General features: G+C 38.6%; 2 protein-coding genes across 4 annotated transcripts in view; one reads left to right on the top strand and one right to left on the bottom strand.

Annotated features, from left to right (window-relative positions):
- The window catches only part of bsnd (barttin CLCNK type accessory subunit beta), a 3,631-nt gene extending 1,572 nt beyond the window's left edge, over window positions 1-2,059 (bottom strand). The window contains exons 1-2 of the mRNA XM_016523027.1: window positions 1,883-2,059; window positions 1,553-1,635 (exon numbers count right to left, since the gene is read on the bottom strand). Coding sequence (XP_016378513.1) covers window positions 1,553-1,635; window positions 1,883-2,059 — 260 coding nt within the window. The remainder of the gene's footprint in view (window positions 1-1,552; window positions 1,636-1,882) is intronic.
- A 16,043-nt stretch (window positions 2,060-18,102) lies between these two features.
- Window positions 18,103-19,465, top strand: part of dhcr24 (24-dehydrocholesterol reductase) — a 12,505-nt gene continuing 11,142 nt past the window's right edge. Inside the window, exons 1-3 of one of the 3 annotated variants that reach the window (XM_016523039.1) lie at window positions 18,103-18,314; window positions 18,423-18,523; window positions 18,982-19,137. In XM_016523039.1, the coding sequence (XP_016378525.1) occupies window positions 18,293-18,314; window positions 18,423-18,523; window positions 18,982-19,137 (279 nt within the window). In that variant the 5' untranslated portion in view covers window positions 18,103-18,292. Of the gene's footprint in view, window positions 18,524-18,841; window positions 18,853-18,981; window positions 19,138-19,465 lie in introns of those variants that run through there. The other 2 variants (XM_016523038.1, XM_016523040.1) reach the window with 2 other exon arrangements.

Consider the following 19,465-nt stretch of genomic DNA (forward strand, 5'->3'; position numbering starts at 1 on the left):
ATGTACTGTACTGACACAAAATAGTGTATTTTATACAAATATAACCGATGTAAATGACAAAAACAAAGTTTAAGGCTGATGTCTCTATTCATTTTCACAGAAGCAAAGCAGCAGATGTTATAAATGAAAACAGTTAACAATGATATTGAATAGAATAGATTAAAACCATTATTGCACGACATAGGCCTATTCTTATACACAGGCAAAACAGTCGGAGATGCGTTTATGCATTTTTTTTTTTCTATTTTACACATTAGTAGTAAATCAAGACTTCGCAAGTTCTCTTGTAAAATAAAATAATGGGGAAAAAAACATGGAATAAACCGTGTACAGAAAGCGAGTAAAGAACTCTCAACATTAGGCTACTAAAAAGGTCAGTTTAATCTCGCAAAAACTCCCGTTAATAAAAAATCTGACTACACTGCACAATTAATCTCTTACACTGCATCTTTGTTGTTTATGATGAATTCGGTGCTTGCACGTACACCGCTTTTATTATTATTGCAGCTTAGATGTTCAAATAGCTGCAGTACTCCGACTTTGCCACAAGGAAAAGTTTGTACGGCTGCTCAGACCCTGACGTGACGGTAAGTACTTTTCCATGTCAAAGACCGTTTTTATAATTATGAACGTTGCCATGGATTTTAGCGTACGCACACTCTAAGATCAAATCTGTGCGTACGCACATTTTATAAATGAGGCCCCTGGTCACTTTGCAACAAAGGCAAAATAAATAAATAAAAATGTGTAAATGTCAGTCAGCGTGGAAAGATTTGATGATGGAGATAAAGATGGATGATCTTGAGTATAGTGATGCCAGTTGCTACACTTTTTATTTTTTTATTTTTTGTCAGGCAGGTAGACGAATTCATTATTTTGTAGACTGCTTTCTGAAACTCACTTTTATCGGTGTAATTTACATAAAATAGTGATGATCATGCTGAGAGAGAGCGAGAGAGAGATTCTTAGAGGCTGTTGAGTTGTACGGTTGAACCCTTGTCTCTTGAAGATTTTTACCAAAAATAATCTTATCATATTCAGAGTAATTACATTCTCTGGCTCATAAGATTCAATTAGCCAACTGCTGAACCCAGTTACAGAGAAAGTGAATTTAGACTTAGAAAGTAATTAGTCTTGATGGGCTCTCAGAAAACACAAACACACAGTGTAATGACAGAAAGAGAAGGAAGAGATTGAATTAGACTGGATGAATGAATGGAGGGAGATGGAGACGATCATTTGCATTCTCTTTACTCTTAAAGTAAATTATGAATTCAATCACAGAAAAAGAAAAAAAGTGTTCCTATTTAGAACATCCTTAATTAGCTTTGTAAACACCTTGTTGCAAAAAAAAATCAATAGTTTACTTTTATTTTGTTTTCTACAATATAAATTTACTAGAGAACCACATTTATTGGCATGACACAAAATAGACAATAGTTTCTTGAATTAATTTTATGCTTCCCATTGGCAAATGCTTTTCAGTCAAAAATCTTAATGTCGTTTGCAGTTTATCTTAAATTTATATTGTTTGTAAAGAGGTCACTCTAACCTTTTTTCATCTGAGCTTCCAGCACTCAAGTCCTGTTTTCCAGCCCCACAGAGCTTTTCCTTATCTGGCAGTATGACAGTCACCTGTAGGACAGGTGAAACACTCAAATGTAAAACAATTCAAACTCTAACTTTGAGTATTAATTACCTAAGATCTTATATCATGCCTTGACAACTCCATTAATCTACCATGCTACACCAACATAGTCAGTTTTGACACCTTGAATACTACAAAGAGACAAATTATATGCACATGCTTGATTCTCTGCAATGAACATAAAACATGAAATCCATCTATTAGCGAACAGTGGGAAGAGCCCACACTCCTTACCCTGGGGTAACACTGACACACTGACCAGACGGTCCCCATAACCACCATTATCACTCCCGCAGCGCAGAACGTGGCGAACACCTGTGGCTTCTCTACAGAAATCATGAACAGACCTAATGCCACAAACGCCATCCCAAGAACAATGAGCCCATAACGGTACGGCTTGTTCTCTGCCATGGAGGAAACTTAGAAGTCCAGTAGTGGTATGTTAAGTTAACAGAGGAAAGTACCGGTGAGTGTGTGGAGCTTTATGAATGTGTCCCCATAGAGGTGAAGGGCAGGAGTGAGTGACAGAACGCAGGGCCAGTGGAGAACCGAGATTCGGATCATTGAACCTGTAATGGGCCTTAGACAGGTGACCTTCCCCCAGGTAAAGGTTGCATTGACTTGAACAATCTTACTACGTTCATTTCCAGGAATTCTGGCATCTTAATGATATAGTAGAAGAGAAATAAAGAACAAAAACACACAAACTTTTGGTTTGATAATATTATTGGTTACCAAATACAAATGAACAATACAGTTTTTGTATCATATGGCGTATCGGTATTTTTATGCACATGTTATAGTAATATACTAACAAAATGATGTGTAACTGACAAAACATCACTGAAAACACACTTATGCAGCATTATGTGATATATTATTAATAAAACACACACATGGAAAAAAAGACAGGCCTGTTAAAGTGACAGTGAAAGTGACATTCAAGAGAGAGGAAAAAAAAAATTCTCAATCTCATCTTACAACAATGTAGGTCAAACATTAATATAGAAAAATTAGATAATATACATTAGGAAATGTCTAAATATATCTCAAAAACATGTTTTGGTCATTAGGAAAAAATAAGTAAAAATCAAGGCACAATTCAATATTTGGTTCAGCTTATTAATAAAGAGGTACTCAGTGGCATTACAATCATAACCTAGCATCTTAACCTTCATGTTCTGTTTAGGTTTCCACCAAGCCCAGTAATAAACAAAACCATTCAAGTTTTGGGTGAGTGATTTTTTTTAAATTTTTTTATGATGATTATTTTTTTAAAGAAAGTAATTATTTTATTCAGCAGGGACTTTAAATTGATAAAAGCAGTAAAGACATTTACATTTATTTTACTGATGGTTTCCACAAAAAAATATATTATGCAGCTCGACTGTTTTTTTACACTGATATTATTAAGAAATGTTTCTTGAGCAGCAAATCAGCCTATTAGAATAATCTCTGAAGGATCATGTGACACTGAAGACTGGAGTAATGATGCTGTAAATTCAGCTTTACCATTGCAGGAATTAATTACTTTTTAAAATAGAAAACCGTTATAATTTGTAATAGTATTTCATAATGTTACTGTTTTTGAAATCTTACAGACCCAAAACTGGAATGGTAGTGTATGTGTAATATTAAATAACAATAGTGTTTTTAAATTAATATCTTATTTTCCCTTCAAATTAATGTATGTTCATTCCCTTTATCTGACCTAATCAAAACCCATATTGACACTTTTCCCTTTTTTTTTTTTATCACAAAGTAGGAATCCACATTTCATTACTGTGGCTGGTATCTATTTTAGAAATACTGTTTCTGTTTTTGACCCCAGTAAAAACACTGTAGAGAAATACAATAAAACAAATGAAAGTAAACAACTTAACAACAATCAACCTTCAATGGTAACTAGTTTTTGAACTCTTGAAATGGCCTTGGGGTCTCTCAGACCTCAAGCCGATGATGATGATTAAATAAGCTTTAAGTTTTCAATTTCACTATCCACAAACACTGGCATGACACAAGTGGAAAAACGAGATTACAGGATGGTTCACAGAATTAGCCTACAAATGTGCATATACAAGAAATAAGAGACCGTTTTCTTCCCATTTTAAACTGTTTATGACACTTGGTGGACTTCAATTATCGGCTTTAAAAAAATAATAATAATAATATTATATATATATTTTTTGTTTTTGTTTATCACATCAGCAAAAATTTCTATAGCAGTCCATAACAAGATAGGAAACTGGAGTTTGGGTTCAGTTTCCCTTTTAGATTCCGATTAATTTTGAAGTCTGCATCTACTATAACAATAACTTGCAGGATAGAGATATTATATACAGGTGCATCTCAATAAATTAGAATGTCGTGGAAAACCCTTTAAGTGCATCATCTCTTGTAGAGTGCATGCAGAGCTGTGTGTTCATGCATAAAAATTTGTTGTTACTTTGTTTTTGTTTTTCATTCAAACCAACCTTTTTTGTAGCATATCTAAAAATGAAAGTTATTGAAAAATACCTTTCATACAGCACATGAAAAAATGAAAAATATCCATCTTTCATCACATCGCTGTGTTTTGATGCCTACATTCAGTTGTAGCATTTAAAGGGTTAGTTCACCCAAAAATGAAAATTCTGTCATTAATTACTCACCCTCATGTCGTTTCAAACCCGTAAGACCTTCGTTCATCTTCGGAATATCAGCTGGACGTAAACAGCGTTATGCTGTCCTGTGTCAGCTGCGTCACGCCGGATCGGTTTCCTACGTTGTTGTGATTTGATCTGAACGAAAACAACGTATCCGTGTGACGCAGTTGACACAGAACAGCATAACGCTGTTTACGTCCAGCTGATATTCTCCAAAATGGCACCAGGGTGAGTATTTATTTATTTAAGTAGAATAGATTTTAATATGGCCATTTATCAGTTATCAGCCATTAGATGAAAATAATTACTGGCTTAACTGTGAATGACAGATTTTTGATATCTGTGCACCCCCAGTTAGACCAACTTTTCATAATCACATCATAATGTGTCGGTGTCTACAGTCAAAGCAGTGGTTATACTTGGTTTACAGCTGTAGTGATCTTCATAACAGTCTCATAGGATGGCGGCGGCTCCATTTGCCAGGGGGGAGGGGTTGCAGGTTGGCTCTGTGGACTGGTGTCTGAGGTGGGAGGCACTTGGACTGGACTCTGCTCCTCTGACGTAGCCCTCCGGATCCGATCCAGCCTCCTGGAGAACAGCAGTGAATATGCATATAACAATATAGTTTTTTGAGTATGTAGCTTAACAGCAACTCAACTGGATTTAAAGCCCCAATATACTCACGGCAAAGTTCTTTTTCGCTCTTTGCTTAGGGGTAAAAGAGGTTTGAAATACCCTTGCATTGGTATGCTGTTAGCAAAAATCTCAACGGCACCGAAGCTGTTTGGAGCATTTAGATGAATATGTAAATTTATGCTGCTCTCTTTCCTCTCAATAACAAAATAAACGCACAACAAAAATGACAGTGCTGAGAAAACGGCAGTTAGGAAAGTATCTGATCATAGCAATGTGTATATGTTCGCACCAGCTCTGCAATTCCGCACTCCAGTCAAGTCACGTTTATTTACTGAATAGCAGCTTTATAGTATTAAAGGGGTTATATGATGCGATTTCAATTTGTCCTTTCTCTTTGGAGTGTTACAAGCTCTTGGTGCATAAAGAAGATCTGTAAAGTTGCAAAGACTAAAGTCTCAAATCCAAAGAGATATTCTTTATAAAAGTTTTGAGTCAGCCACCTGCCTAAAACGGCTCGTTCTAACACGCCCCAACATACCTACGTCGCTCTGTGGGAAGATTTGCATAACACCGCCTAAATGTTCACGCAAAGAAAGAAGGCGTAACTTTTATTCTCGCTGTAGTTTTGTTGTTTCCGCCACCATGTCATAAAGATGCTGTGTGCTTCGTTGTGAAAGCGAAACTACTAGCAGCATCATATGACCCCTTTAAACATAAAAACAGTGTCACTTTCACTTAGAATTACAACTTCAGTTTTTACTATAAAGCAGCTCTCCGGTGTGTTCATGTTTTTATTTGTGGACGTCTGACTTTCGTGGAGCATAGGTGTTTACCAGATTTCCAGAAAGTTCGCTTTGGCAAACTGTACTGAACTTCCTAAACAAGCTCCAAGTGAACATAGTTTTGGCCTGATTTTGTTTGAAATTGTCACACCAGTTCGATCTCTGATCGTACATTTAGGTAATAAGGAATTATATTGACAACATTTATTTCAGAAGAAAACCAAATCGCCTGAAATCACCTAGTGTGTTCTCTTTCATCATCTCGTGTTCGAGATAAACCTATGGGAAGGGCGTCCGTACCTGACCTCTGCAGAAGCATCCAATTGCACCAAGTCTGGCTAGACAGACAGAAGCGCGCAGCCAGTGCCAGGTAAGGCCCCACCCCCTTACCTGAGAGCATATAAGGCCTGCACGCGACGCTATTCTTCAGTTGTCATTCGCCTCTCGTGATCTCTGCACCTCACAGCTCGGGTTGGATTTATCACTGCTCACTTTTCGTGTCTTCAGGAGGACATATCGTCAAGATCAGCCTCCGCCAGACGTGACAGTCTTTTATTCAGCCCAGAAAAAGCTGTTTTTGCATCCTGAGCCGCCCACGCTCTGTGATTATTTTCACCTGCACCCCTTTTCCACGGCTGCCCGCCACGGATTTTACTCAGTTTTTCGCCGGCATGTCGCTCTCTAAACCTACTTTGCATTGGTATCTCAACTGTCTCTGTCCTTGCAAATGTCTCTCAACTGGGCTGACCAGCCCAATTCTGTTTTTCCCGAAGAGGACATCTTTGCGGGTAACCTCCCGTTTGCCGACGAACCGGCTGGTTTCCAGCGACGATGACGATGCGGGCCTTCTCGGGGTCTCGGAGGACGAGGAGGCCATCCCACCCTCTAGCGTTCCCCTGGTTAACTGCTGGGACCGCCTCCCGGCCCGAGGAAACAACTCTTTCCCCTCCTCCCAGCATGCGCTAAGCGCATGAGACACAATTGGGGCGATCCGCTTGATCTTAAACACGGTCTCACAGGCCTCGAGGTGAAGGATATGGGAGCTCTCGGCATGGGTGATCCCCCTGCTATAGAGCCCTCTATCGTCAGGCACCTTAACCCCATCCACTGCTCGCTCCCCCGAAGCCGGTTTTGCCCAATAAAATGGACCATTTTTCTGCCTCAATTCACCAGGCCGCTTACAAATCCTCGGCCTTGGCTGTCAGGGCCCTAAACGTTTCATCTCTCCTTTCCGCTTACCAAGCGGAGATTCTGGACGATTTAGGGCAGCAGCTGGACAAAGGAGCTCCCTCTCCAACCTTGTGGAAGGAGATCGTTACTGTCAATGACCTCGTCCTCCGCAATGCCCGTCAGGCCGTCCAAGCCTGCGGGCGCTCCATGGCGCTTTCTGTGGTGGGAGAGCGGGCCCTCTGGCTTAACCTGTCAGGCCTCCCCGACAGTGAGAAGAGGCGCATCACGGGCGCTCCGGTTGAGCCCGGCCGGGCTCTCTTTGGTCCCGCCATCGGATTGATGCAGCAACGTTACGGCGACAAGGAGGACGAGGCCTTCAAGTTACGCCTTCCTAGGAAGGCGGTCACACGCCAGGTGCCCCCTGCACGTTTGCCTAACCCTCCTGTTGCACCATTGCATCACAAATGAGCCAACTGGGCGAACACGAGAATGCCAGCGCTTCCCTGGCTCTGGTGGGGACACTCGCGAGTTACGAGTCGGCCTGGCAGACTGTTTCGGCTCCCGAGTGGGTGATGTGAACTGTAATGCAGGGCTACAGGCAGTAGTTTGTAATAAAACCCCCGCATTTCAATGGCGTTCTTTACTCTCACACGGAGGAGAGCGCCGCTCACATTCTGAACGAGGAAATCTCTTCCCTTCTATTAAAGGGAGCGATTCAGGTGGTGCCCCCCAATCTGATAAATCAAGGATTTTATTCTCGTTATTTCCTGGTTCGGTTCGTGCATTACAGATGTATATGATCAGGACCAGCTCTTTATTTCATGGACTCCCCCGAACAGAGGGGAGTGTCACTGCAGGACATCTGCTCTGCTGCCAGCTGGGCCTCTCCCCATACGTTTGTGCGTTAGACCCACGGCACTCTGACCCGAGCCATAAAACAGAACGACTGGTTCACATTGGTCGATCTGAAAGATGTTTTTTTCCACATAAGCATTTATCCGCCACACAGGAAGTTTCTTCGTGGATTTTGACATACATAGACGATTGGCTCATAATAGCCGAATCGAAGGTGAAAGTACTGCAGGACACCCATCGTGTGCTCACTCACATCACATCTCTCGGGTTCAGGGTGAATTTGAACAAAAGCAACCTTACACCCAGTCAGAGTGTGATTTTCCTAGGCTTGGAGCTGAGCTCAGTCTCCATGCGAGCACGTCTCTCTCAAGAGCACGTTCGCTCTCTAATGAACGGTGTGTCACAGTTCAGAGAGGGAGCGAAAGTGCAATATCGCACATGGGGGAGCTGTCCATGTCTCTCCCATAGGTGGATCTCAAACACGAGAGGATGAACGAGAACAATAGGTTACTGTCGTAACCCCGGTTCTCTGAAACATCGAGTGGAGAGATCCACCAGCTTTGCCCCGCTTGCTGCACGAGAAGCTAATATACTTACTGGAGAATAGCGTCGCGTGCAGGCCTTATATGCTCTCAGGTAAGGGGGTGGGGCCTTACCTTGCATTGGCTGCGCGCTTCTGTCTGTCTAGCCAGACGTGGTGCAATTGGATGCTTCTGCAGAGGTCAGGTACGGATGCCCTTCCCATAGGTGGATCTCTCCACTCGATGTTTCAGAGAACCGGGGTTACGACAGTAACCTATTGTTTTTGCTAGTGTGTTATTTTTCTTTTTTCTTTTAAACCAAAGAGTTTGAGCGTTTAACATTATTCCCTTAAAACGACTGTACTTCAGTTGCCAAAAAAAGACAGTGGTGGGGAGAAGGGGGACCCCTAGGCACTGATTTGATGGCTTCAGCATGTTGCAAGAAACAAAAATCGCGTCTCTCTTCCTCTCGTTCCCTCCCTCCTCATTCTTTCTGGGCTAGTGTACAATGCTGACTGCTTTCTGTTAACATTTACACTACTGATCATGTGGTCAGAATGAACTGCTTTGCCCCTTTTGATCCTTTTAATGAGGATTTTTTTTTTCCTTATTGTGTAATCACGACAGCTGTATCACCCTGACATTTTTGATTTGCATCCAAATATCAAAATGAATTGCAATTCAGGAATTAAAAACATGCTTATCATAGAAAATGTGTTTTCAAGACACTGTATGTCTGAAATGCATTTTAAATGTATTTTTGAATACATTTATAGATATAGCAAAAACATTTGTTCCATGTCATTAATCCTTGTGGGTTCTTGACCCCTCAAAATTCTTTATTATTTATGTTCTGTTTTTGATATTGGCCATGTATAAAACTTGGAATACACTACATGACTTTTGCACAGATTTTTGCCTCAATTTGCAGTCTGGACAAGTCAGTGATAGTTGTCAAAAGTCAGCCAGTGTGCAAATATTAAAATCTGTTCCGATTTTAGAAGTCATGTAGTCTATTCCAGCTTTTAGCCTGTTTATTTTGAATATATTCACAGTGTTCCGGAAACTTGATTTGACATTTACATACTCCATGAAACTCGTTGTGTTTGTATACAGTTGCCACAACTCTGGCTAAACCCTTGGATCTCTTTAACTGCGTTCATAAATTAGCATCATAATGATATTTGTGCACGAAAATAATTGAGCATTTGCACCTTACCTTTGCAGCGCAATGGCTTGATGGTGGGTGTAACGGGTGCCTGTTCGCGGGTGTAGAAGGAAGTGACCCGTCACAGCTACATGACTGGATTTAATAACCATGCAGAAGGCACGGATGAGAATAAACAGGCCCAGACACACTATAGCCATGCCAATGAGAACAATGTACATATCCATAGTCATAAAGAGAGCCAGGCCTGCCATCACAAGCAAGATCCCCAATGAAATTTGCCATCTGTGCTGGAAGGACATGTTGTTTCTTCTGGCTACGCCATCACTAGTAGGCACGTTGTTTTCCGCCCTTGTAACACCACGCGTATCACTGTGCATGTGTGTATGAGAGTTTGAGAATGGTTTTTAAGTTGTGTTGTGCAGAGCACAGCACAAAAGTCAGTCCAGCCCCGGTGTCAGTTCATATCCTTGCATCCTACACATACAGCAGCAAAAAAAAAAAAAGAGTAAACATCATACATGCACCAAAGAGAGAAATGATAGTATTACATATTTAAACATATTGCATGCTTCAATATAAATTCAATTGCTCATAAATAAAGCAACATGTGCTTCATGTGGTAACGTCTAAATGAACTGTTCAGAAGTCAGAAATACATATTAATATAAAATAAACAAAATGACTACATTAGTTACACTAAAATAAAAGTATTTAAAGTTTAAATGAGGCAACAAAAAAAAGATCCTTAAACACTACTGATCATGTGGTCAGAATGAACTGCTTTGCCCCTTTTGATTCAGCACGATTCTCCAAAAAACAAAAAAACAAATAGATTTAAATATAAACTAAGATCATTATGAAGTACCAGCACCTTACTAGTATTTAAATGGCAGAGAGCCCTTTCTCTCTCTCTTTCCCTCAGACATGGAACACTAAAAGAATTTGGCGGCCAGCAGCTGTTCAGTCTTCACTTCTGGAAACATTACCTTGCCTTAACATTTTCTCTCAGTTTCTCCATTAATTACATGACATGATTGCATCTTGTTAAGCACTGAAACATTTAAAAATGTTTCTGACGGCTTTGACTAAAGGGAGTCAGTTTAAACTCTTAAACTAATTACTGTAATTGACATAAAAACACTGTTGTGTTGTGCTGGGCATCACAGAATGACTTCCTAACAAATCTAATTTCAAGCTAAAACGTGTAATTTCTGCACTACTAAAGTCACCACTGCAGAGGTTAACAAACAATGAGCTATGTTTTGATAGCGACACAGTTGTCTTTGTATATTAAACTGGAATAAGAAAAATACCAAATAAAATATAAATTAAAACAGACTAAATAGATAAAGCCGAAGTTTGGAAGTATGAACCTGATTATATATTTTTTTCACAAGCCATCATCTCATAGATAGACACACATGTTGGATCGACTGTGTCATGTCTACCATCTAAAACTGCAGACTCTCACTGTTTTCACTGCTGACCTACTTCTATAATCAGAACATTTGTTACTTCTGCTTAACTTTGGCTTTCAAACTGAGTGGGCCGAAAAGAGACAGAGCACCCTCTTAGTCTGCATATTTTTACAAAACGAAAGCCAGAGATAAAGTGAGTGTATACAAAACCACCAATCAGTGTATTATTTTTCAGCATTCTTATGTTTCACGACTGATGTTTATCTTTTTCATCAATCATACTAGTGTGTGCGAAAGAAAACTACTTACTATTGCTCATACTTAAGTAAATCCAATCATTTAATGACCCTTAACTAATGCTAAAAAACTCCTATTTTATGTGATTTTTGCATGTTGGTTGCACCACATGACTGTCATTTTGTGGAAAAAGGCGCATCATATGACCCCTTTAAGGTAACAATTGCATGTTACAGCTTATAATGTAATGCATGAACACTGTATCAACTAATACCGCCTTATCCATATTCAACACAACAAATAAATGTAACTGAAATGCCATATCAATTGTTATAGTCGAATATTATGATTTAATATTGTGACTGAATCCGTTTTTTCATATGTGACAAAAATCAGAACTACAGAGTTTGTGTTATTCATATCGTCATTATAAATACAGTACCTTGTCGGGTTGACGCAGTCCGACGTGCGTTTGTTTTGATCATGAAGTTGAACATCAGTGGATGAGTACAAACGTTTCTTCTAATGAACGGTCTTCAACACATCTGTCTGCAAGTAGTACTGAATACACGTCCAGCGCCGCTTCTTTCATTGTAGTCAACGAGGATAATCATTCCCAGCAAGCTCTTCACTTTACCACGGAAATCGCGACTCAGCCAGTCATTTCCTTAGAGAATCCTTAATGGAAAGTCTTCTTCTTCCCACAGCCATCGGTGTCGGTAGATGTGCCATCTGTTTGAGTCTGTAGGCAATTAAACGTGAAGAGGAAGTCGCAGAATTTATGGGCGGAGGTTGATGGCACTATAGAGCGATGTCCGATCCGTTAACGAATCATTTTTTGAAGTGAATCTTTTCAATGATTCGGGTGACCCGGTTCACTAATCCGGGTTATTTGGCTAATAGGACATAAAGTTACAGAATTGTATATTATTACAGTTGAATTTGTTTTGGTTTGTAACGACAGGAGGAAAAACATTAACGAATTAATCACAACTATTTTACTGACATTAAGAGATTAAAAAAAAAAATCTGATTAGGTTTATATATAACATTATTCTCATAATGGGTTGAAAAAAAAGACGCTGTCAACAAATTAAATATTCTCTAGAAAATATCTGTGGCCTAGCACTATTTGGCTATAATATGAAACCTAGTTATTTACGTTGTCTTGATGCTTAATATTTTACTCACACAGTAGATGAAATTATATATCTGCATTAGTTAGGTTTTTCCTCGAAAAGGAGTCGTCAGGCAACACTCGCTGACGTGTTACGCCGTGACGTAAAAGAATCGCTGAATCTGTTTTGAACTGTTTTTCAACTGTTCGAAAGAACCGAGTCGCGGAAATGAGTCTGACTTCCCATCACTTGTCGGTAATGAAATCACCCAGTCCTGGCTGGGCGTGCCGGGGAAGAGCCAAACGGCTCTTTCGTGGAACTCGAGTTCTGAGATTTCTGATACAATACACAGCTTTATTCAATGCACACAAGTCAACAAAAGCTCTTTACGATAAAACTGATAAAGCCACACTGTACTGCCACAACATTAGCCAATAGATAGGTTTCATTTCAACAGTTTAATAAGTTAATGTTCCAACTGTTGTCTCTTCTGTTAATTTCAGAATCTTTGCACCTTCCCACTATTAATCATTGATGACCAATAATTAAAAAAGTTAGCTTGCATCTCAGAAACTCTGTAGTGGTCTCAGACTAACCATGCAGCACTCCTCTCATAATTAGCTACAGCATACATCTGTATAAAATGTTAAGATTTAAAGAATACTAGCTATAAATACTAGATGTTTCTTCACTGATGAGGTAAATACAGAGTGAGACATTATGTCATTCATGGTAAGATGATTTCCACCTCCTACAAGTATTCAGCCAATGCTGCATGACTATAGTGCAAAGATGTATAATCATATAATGTTTGCCTTTCATACCACATCCCAAAAAATAAATAGCCTAAATAAAATTAATAAGAAAAGTGTGAGTCTGTGAGTCTGGTTTATCCTTTAGTTAGTTGTTTAAATAAAAAAAAGAGAAAGTACATCATCTCAAATAAACGTCTAGCATGCAAACAGAACTGATGCAAATAGCCCTTGGTAGATTATTCATTGCAGTTCAAAGAAAACACACAGAATATATATATACAAAATGTAGAGAATACCCGGAAGTGGCCTTGTTAAAAGATTAATATGATTGTAATGGATGAGTCAGAGGAAGCAGTGACTGTAAATGTCTTGTTTCTAGTGTTCCAAACAATATTAACAGAGCATTAGTTCATCATTAAACTCAGTAATGCTGTGTGGTTTTCTCAGTAGAGATGTGCTCCCATTATCAGGCACCACAATGTGTGCTTTATGCATAAATCATCTCTCTGGCCAGATCTCTACAGTGACCTGACCGTACAGTCTTTGAGACAAAAGTGTGCTCATATGCCATGAAAATATTCTTTACATTGAACAAAATGTTTCACCCTGAGAGTCTAAAAATCGATAAATATACAAATTGAACACGTTTCGTTGTCATTAATCAAAACTGTTCTGATATTTTTTCAAAAGTGTTAGAATATCGTGCAAATTACAGGACAGCAACTTGGCTGCAATAGGACAAATGCATCTAAGTGCAATGGCTAGTTAAAAGGAAGTACTGTAAATACATTTTTGATTTTGAATTAGTGGAAAATGTTATCAATTGTGTGTGATTTTGATGAATTGTGAATATTTTATTGTAATTAATTACATTTTATCTAATTATATTTGTGAATAACTTTTATTATACCAACATATTTATTGATGGCACTATTCTAACATACCGTATTTATACAAAATTTTATTGTAATTTATTTTGACATCTTTGTGGTTCACTAGCTTTGACAGAACTAAATACGTTCCCATATGCAGAAGCTAATTTTCTCACATTCAACTATACTAGAATATACAGAATTAGAGTGATCAGTTATTGAGATGACTGAAGCGGTAGGAATTGGTACACCTAACTAAAATTAAAGTCTCCTCTTTAAAAAAAAATGCATTGCATTATGTTTAATGATATATTAACCACTTATTTCACTTATATGTTTATAATACATTAAAAGCATAGTATTCTACATTTCTTTCTGAATAAGGCTGGTTAAGACGAGAACCATCTCAAGAGGCACAAAACACCCCCTCGACGAGCTGTGGATTGTCAATGCCTGTTTTGAAGCTTCATCAACACTTGTTTGAGAATACTTTAGGGTGGGTATTCAGCTCCTTAGTTCAGGTCTCAAAAGATGAATGTGGCTCAGATGTCACACCTCGAAACTGATCTCCCGTGAGCGTCCAAACAGAGGTTCAGTGAGCAGCTGTGTGTCTGAGTAGCTGCGTCTCAGGTGCGTGGAGCTCCTAGTGGTTTTGATGGCCACCTCATAAGGTGGGGGAGGTTCCATGTCCCAGTGAGGCGGCCGACCCCGACTGGTAGGGCTAAAACAGGTTGGCTCCATCGGGGGATAGTCCAAATCTTCACCATTTACACCTCGCCTTTGCAAAGTCCTTCAAAATACAATCACGCATAATTATTAATAAGTGTACTGGGCATGGGGAAGCGGAACCGGAATGTAAGGTGGTATATGCTGTTTATCAACACTAGAGGGCCTTTCAGTAGCAGATAACAGTGCAGAGGAGCAGCAACCGTTCTTAGACTTCTCCTCTAAGTGATTTTTAATGACGTCTGAGGGTGGGAGAGAGGGGGAAAGGAAAGAGAGATGGCACAAATCCGGAGGGATATGGGATATGGGTGGACAAGTAAAATTATCTCCATGCTTGCTCCTATCTATTCCAATCAAATAAAAAAAAGCTGCATGAAAGTGTATGCATCTATTTTATGTGGACTGCTTTTTGGTCAATTATCTAGAGGAGCATTTTCAAGGCTGCTCTTTTTTATGGCAGATCAGGACTCCTCTTTCATTTTATGTTGAAAATATGTTGGAAAATGTTTACATTTATTCAAATTATTTTTAATGAAATGAGTAACATGGCATTATAATACTTGTGATAAAATGTTTGTGAGATGGAGTTTGAGTTCAGAGAAAATACATTGGATATATGAGTGTTGGAATAAGAACAATATACAACATTAAGATTACATATTTTGAGTCAAAAGTGTATATAAAATTGCTATTTCATGATTAATTCTACTATACACACACACACACACACACATATATAGGCTAATTTAAAGTACAAAAATACGTATAATACACACATATACATATACTTTACATAAAACATAAATACATATAGAATTTAAAAAGTACAAAGTACATATAAAATTGCAATTTCATAAGTAATTCTACTATATAGGCTAATTACTCATGAAATATATAATTACTTTAAAGTACATAAAATACATTTAAAAAGTACAATGTAAAAAGTAAAAGGTACGTATAAAATTGCAATTTTATGAGTAATTTGTTTATCTGTATATGAAATATATCTTGAAATAATTCTATACCTACTTTTTAACTCAAAACAGCTGTATTAAAATGGCTGTGAGTGTATGTGAGTGCCCATTTATGGATACTAAAATAGAACAAAACGTTATTTATTTTTTTTCTTAATAACATTTTTTCATGTGTTACTGATGAGAGTTTGGGGGTCGAGTCCCTGCCACTGTAGAGGCTGAAAACCTACTAATAACTGTAGATCGATCCTGACTGCATAGATAGCCTATAGGCTATAATGCACTTTTTGATGGAAACTCCTCTATGACTCAACTCCAAATTGCTCAGACTGTGATTTTATCTTCTGCGCCTTTATTTCACCTTATCAGAATCATCAGCGCAGACATTTATTAGTTAATTTATGATACGATTCCCCACTTACCCGTGCAGAAAGACGGACTGGGATTCGGGGAAGTGGTTTCCGGGCGGTGGGGTGAACAGGGCTTGACTGTAGTCGTGGCTGTACTCTTCATTATAAGGCACCGGGTTTCTCTTGCCGTTCATCGCCCAGAAGAGCCCTAATATGAGCATCACCGCCCCGAGCACCACACAGCACATGCTGAACGCCTGCAGTCGACTTTGATTAGAAGTTAGAAAAGCGGTGGAGCCACCGGTGACTATTAAAAATACTCCAATAAAAATAGCGCCATGATGTAGTGAAGGCATAATGTAAATTCATAACATTAATCTATCTGGAAAGTTCCGCGCGCATCGTCCAGCTTCAAGATGATACTGAGACTCCAGGGTGAATCAAGTTCATCAAACGGAGACTTGTCTGCATTGGTTCACTTCTTATGGAAACTGCATATCCTGTGCGCATTTTATGACTGATAATACCTTAATATTACCCAATGCCTTGATTTAGGCACTTGTAGTAAAAAAGGACATGGAGTGCATTATACAAATGTAGCATGCACTCGATCGAAGCGGTGAGCTGCTGTTCACACGCATCAGGTTTAGTCCATGCTGTCAAATGAGCGCAGCTGCCTGCTGTGTTGTCAAACTCCTCTATCGTTATAAGAGCATCATTAGAGTTCATGCCCCACCCCAGAGCCGTCTGTAGGCCAGATGGTTATTGGCATGAATTTGAAAATATGATTCCCAACAAGATAATCCCTTATAGTAGGCCTATCTGTTTGTTGTACATGCGATCCCTAACCTTTTTTTAAATTAGATTTCCCCCAAAATATGGGCAGGTTTGAATGAAAATGAAAATTATTAGTGTTAACCGTTATAAACATTAGTTTGCCGGTTAACCCTTCATGAGCTGTTCAGTAATGAAGTCAATTTGTAAGTCATTTGTAGAAAGCATATTGCTCACAAAATACACATAGGCCTAGCTTTTAGATTTTACTTTATGAGTTTGTTTTATGTTTTTTTCTTTAGTTATTAAAGGGATAGTTCACCAAAAAATAAATAATAATAATGATAATTTTGTCGTTGTTCCAAACCTGTGGCCTATGACTTTCTCTCTTCTTGAAGACAAAATAAGATATTTTGAAAAATGTTGTGAAACGTTGCCGGTAGCTTTGACTTCCACATTATGGGACAATATGCTACTACATGAAAGTCAATGGCTACTGGCAACTGTTTGGTTAAACACATTCTTCAAAATATCTTCTTTTGTGTTCAGCCGAAGAAAGAATCTCATACATGTTTGGAACAATTTGAGGGTGAGTAATTGATGACAGAATTTAAATTTTTGGATGAACTAACCCCTTTAATGTTTGTGATGAACCTACTTGAAGAGGATTTTCACAGTTTGTTCTACAACATAAATTAAACACAGTCATTGTGGATTTTTTAAAAATACGAAATTGCTAACTTGTTGCCAAATAATTTTAGTCAAGCAGGTAAACTTAATTTTCTGTGGTAGTCGCATTCCTTTTTAGCAGTTTACTAGCAATAACATAAAACAAAACATAGTTTAGTGGATTCAAAAAAAAAATCACATTTAAGGTATAACTGTGTCTAATGTAGCCTGTGTTGCAGAACAAAAATGTTCCAGCAAACATCTTCCCCTAAGCGTCTAGTATGGTTCCTGGTTTGATTATTTTTAACCATAAAATAACGTTCCCAGAACATTCTATGAACCAAAATATTTAGTCTTCCATTAATTTTAACCATAGACATTTATTTTACTCATTATCAGAAACCACTATGATAAACCCCTCTTCTAAATCCGGGAAAAAAATATTCTATAAATATTACATTATAGGATTGGAATAATATTTTAAACTGTAGTAGGCTATAGGAATTATTTATTTTAAAGTGAAATGCATGCCTATAACTGTACGTTACCTCTATCACTAGTCGCCTCATTTCTCTACTATTGTATGATAATGAACATCTCACTGAGGCAATGGTGTGACGGTGTTTCTTTCTTGTGATTGGCTGAACAGACGACACGCAACCACTGGCGTCATCTGATTTGACGCGCTACTGGCCAATCATCGCAAGTTGGAGGCGGTGCTTAGACCACCTGGGCAAGTTTCTAAACAGCGTGCAAAATATAGATGGCAAATAGTGCGCCTTGCAAGTGGGGAAACTATGCGCACAAAGGAATACGAGAAATCGCATTCAATAGCAATTTATTAGGCAGTGCTAATGCATGTGGTTTTATGTTCGTCCGCTGTGAATACAAATAAAAGCATTTGTTAAATCAAAAGGCGTTTTAAATTGCATTGTAATTAGGCGATTCGTGATTTTAAAAAAGCTGTCGGAATGGATCCGTTGTTATATTTGGGTGCGTTAGTGGTTTTGTTTTTGGTATGGATTAAAGTGAAGGGCTTGGAGTACGTGATAATACACCAGAGATGGATCTTCGTTTGCCTCTTTCTGCTCCCCTTATCAGTCATCTTTGATGTGTACTATTACCTGCGCGCGTGGATCATCTTCAAGATGTGCTCAGCGCCCAAGCAGCACGACCAGCGAGTCAGAGATATTCAGAGACAGGTAACTGCGAAACTTCGAGCCGAATGCTTTCATATGTTACCTATTATACTTTCATTTATAATTTAATATTTCATATACTTCAGTATTGCACTGATGATCATGCATTATGCATACAAATGAGAAATGCATGTAATATTAATGAATATGCATGAAAAAAAAAAAACATGAAATGTGCAAACGGCTTGAACTATAAAGGTAGGCAGTGCCTCTTCAAAGAAAAAAAAAATTGATGGTACAATAAAAAGTAGCGGGCAAGTTGTGGGGGGTGAAAGTACGGGCGCGGCGAAAAGTTACTGACACGCCCCCTACTGTTCGCCACACCCTGACAGGTTCACCAGTGTAGTTTTCGGTCATTTTATTGTGGTTTTTGCTGAATCAATGTAAAAAATAATGAACGTATGAACTTGACTTCGATGCAATCTGGTTTTAATAAAATGTTGACCATTTAAATTGTTCAGGTGCGAGAATGGAAAAAAGAGGGAGGGAAGAAACATATGTGCACAGGTCGTCCAGGATGGCTGACTGTTTCTCTCAGGGTGGGAAAATACAAGAAGACGAACAAGAACATCATGATTAACATGATGGACATTCTGGAGGTGGACACAAAACGGCAGGTGGCTGATGCCAGATATTATTTTTTGACAGTAAAATTGTTTTAATCTCATCTCCTCATTTAAAGTTAAAGGAATAGTTCACCCAAAAACGAACATTTGCTGAAAATGTACTCACACTCAGGCCATCCAAGATATAGATGGGTTTGTTTCTTCATAAGAACAGATTTGGAGAAATGTAGCATTACATCACTTGCTCACCAATGGATCCTCTGCAGTGAATGGGTGCCGTCAGAATGAGAGTCCAAACAGCTGATAAACATCACAGTAATCCACAAAACTCCTGTCCATCAATTAATGTCTTGTGAAGTGAAAAGCTGCATGTTTGTAA

The sequence above is a fragment of the Sinocyclocheilus rhinocerous genome, unplaced genomic scaffold, assembly GCF_001515625.1.
Source record: "Sinocyclocheilus rhinocerous isolate Xijiao unplaced genomic scaffold, SAMN03320098_v1.1 scaffold570, whole genome shotgun sequence".
NCBI classification, from domain to species: domain Eukaryota; kingdom Metazoa; phylum Chordata; class Actinopteri; order Cypriniformes; family Cyprinidae; genus Sinocyclocheilus; species Sinocyclocheilus rhinocerous.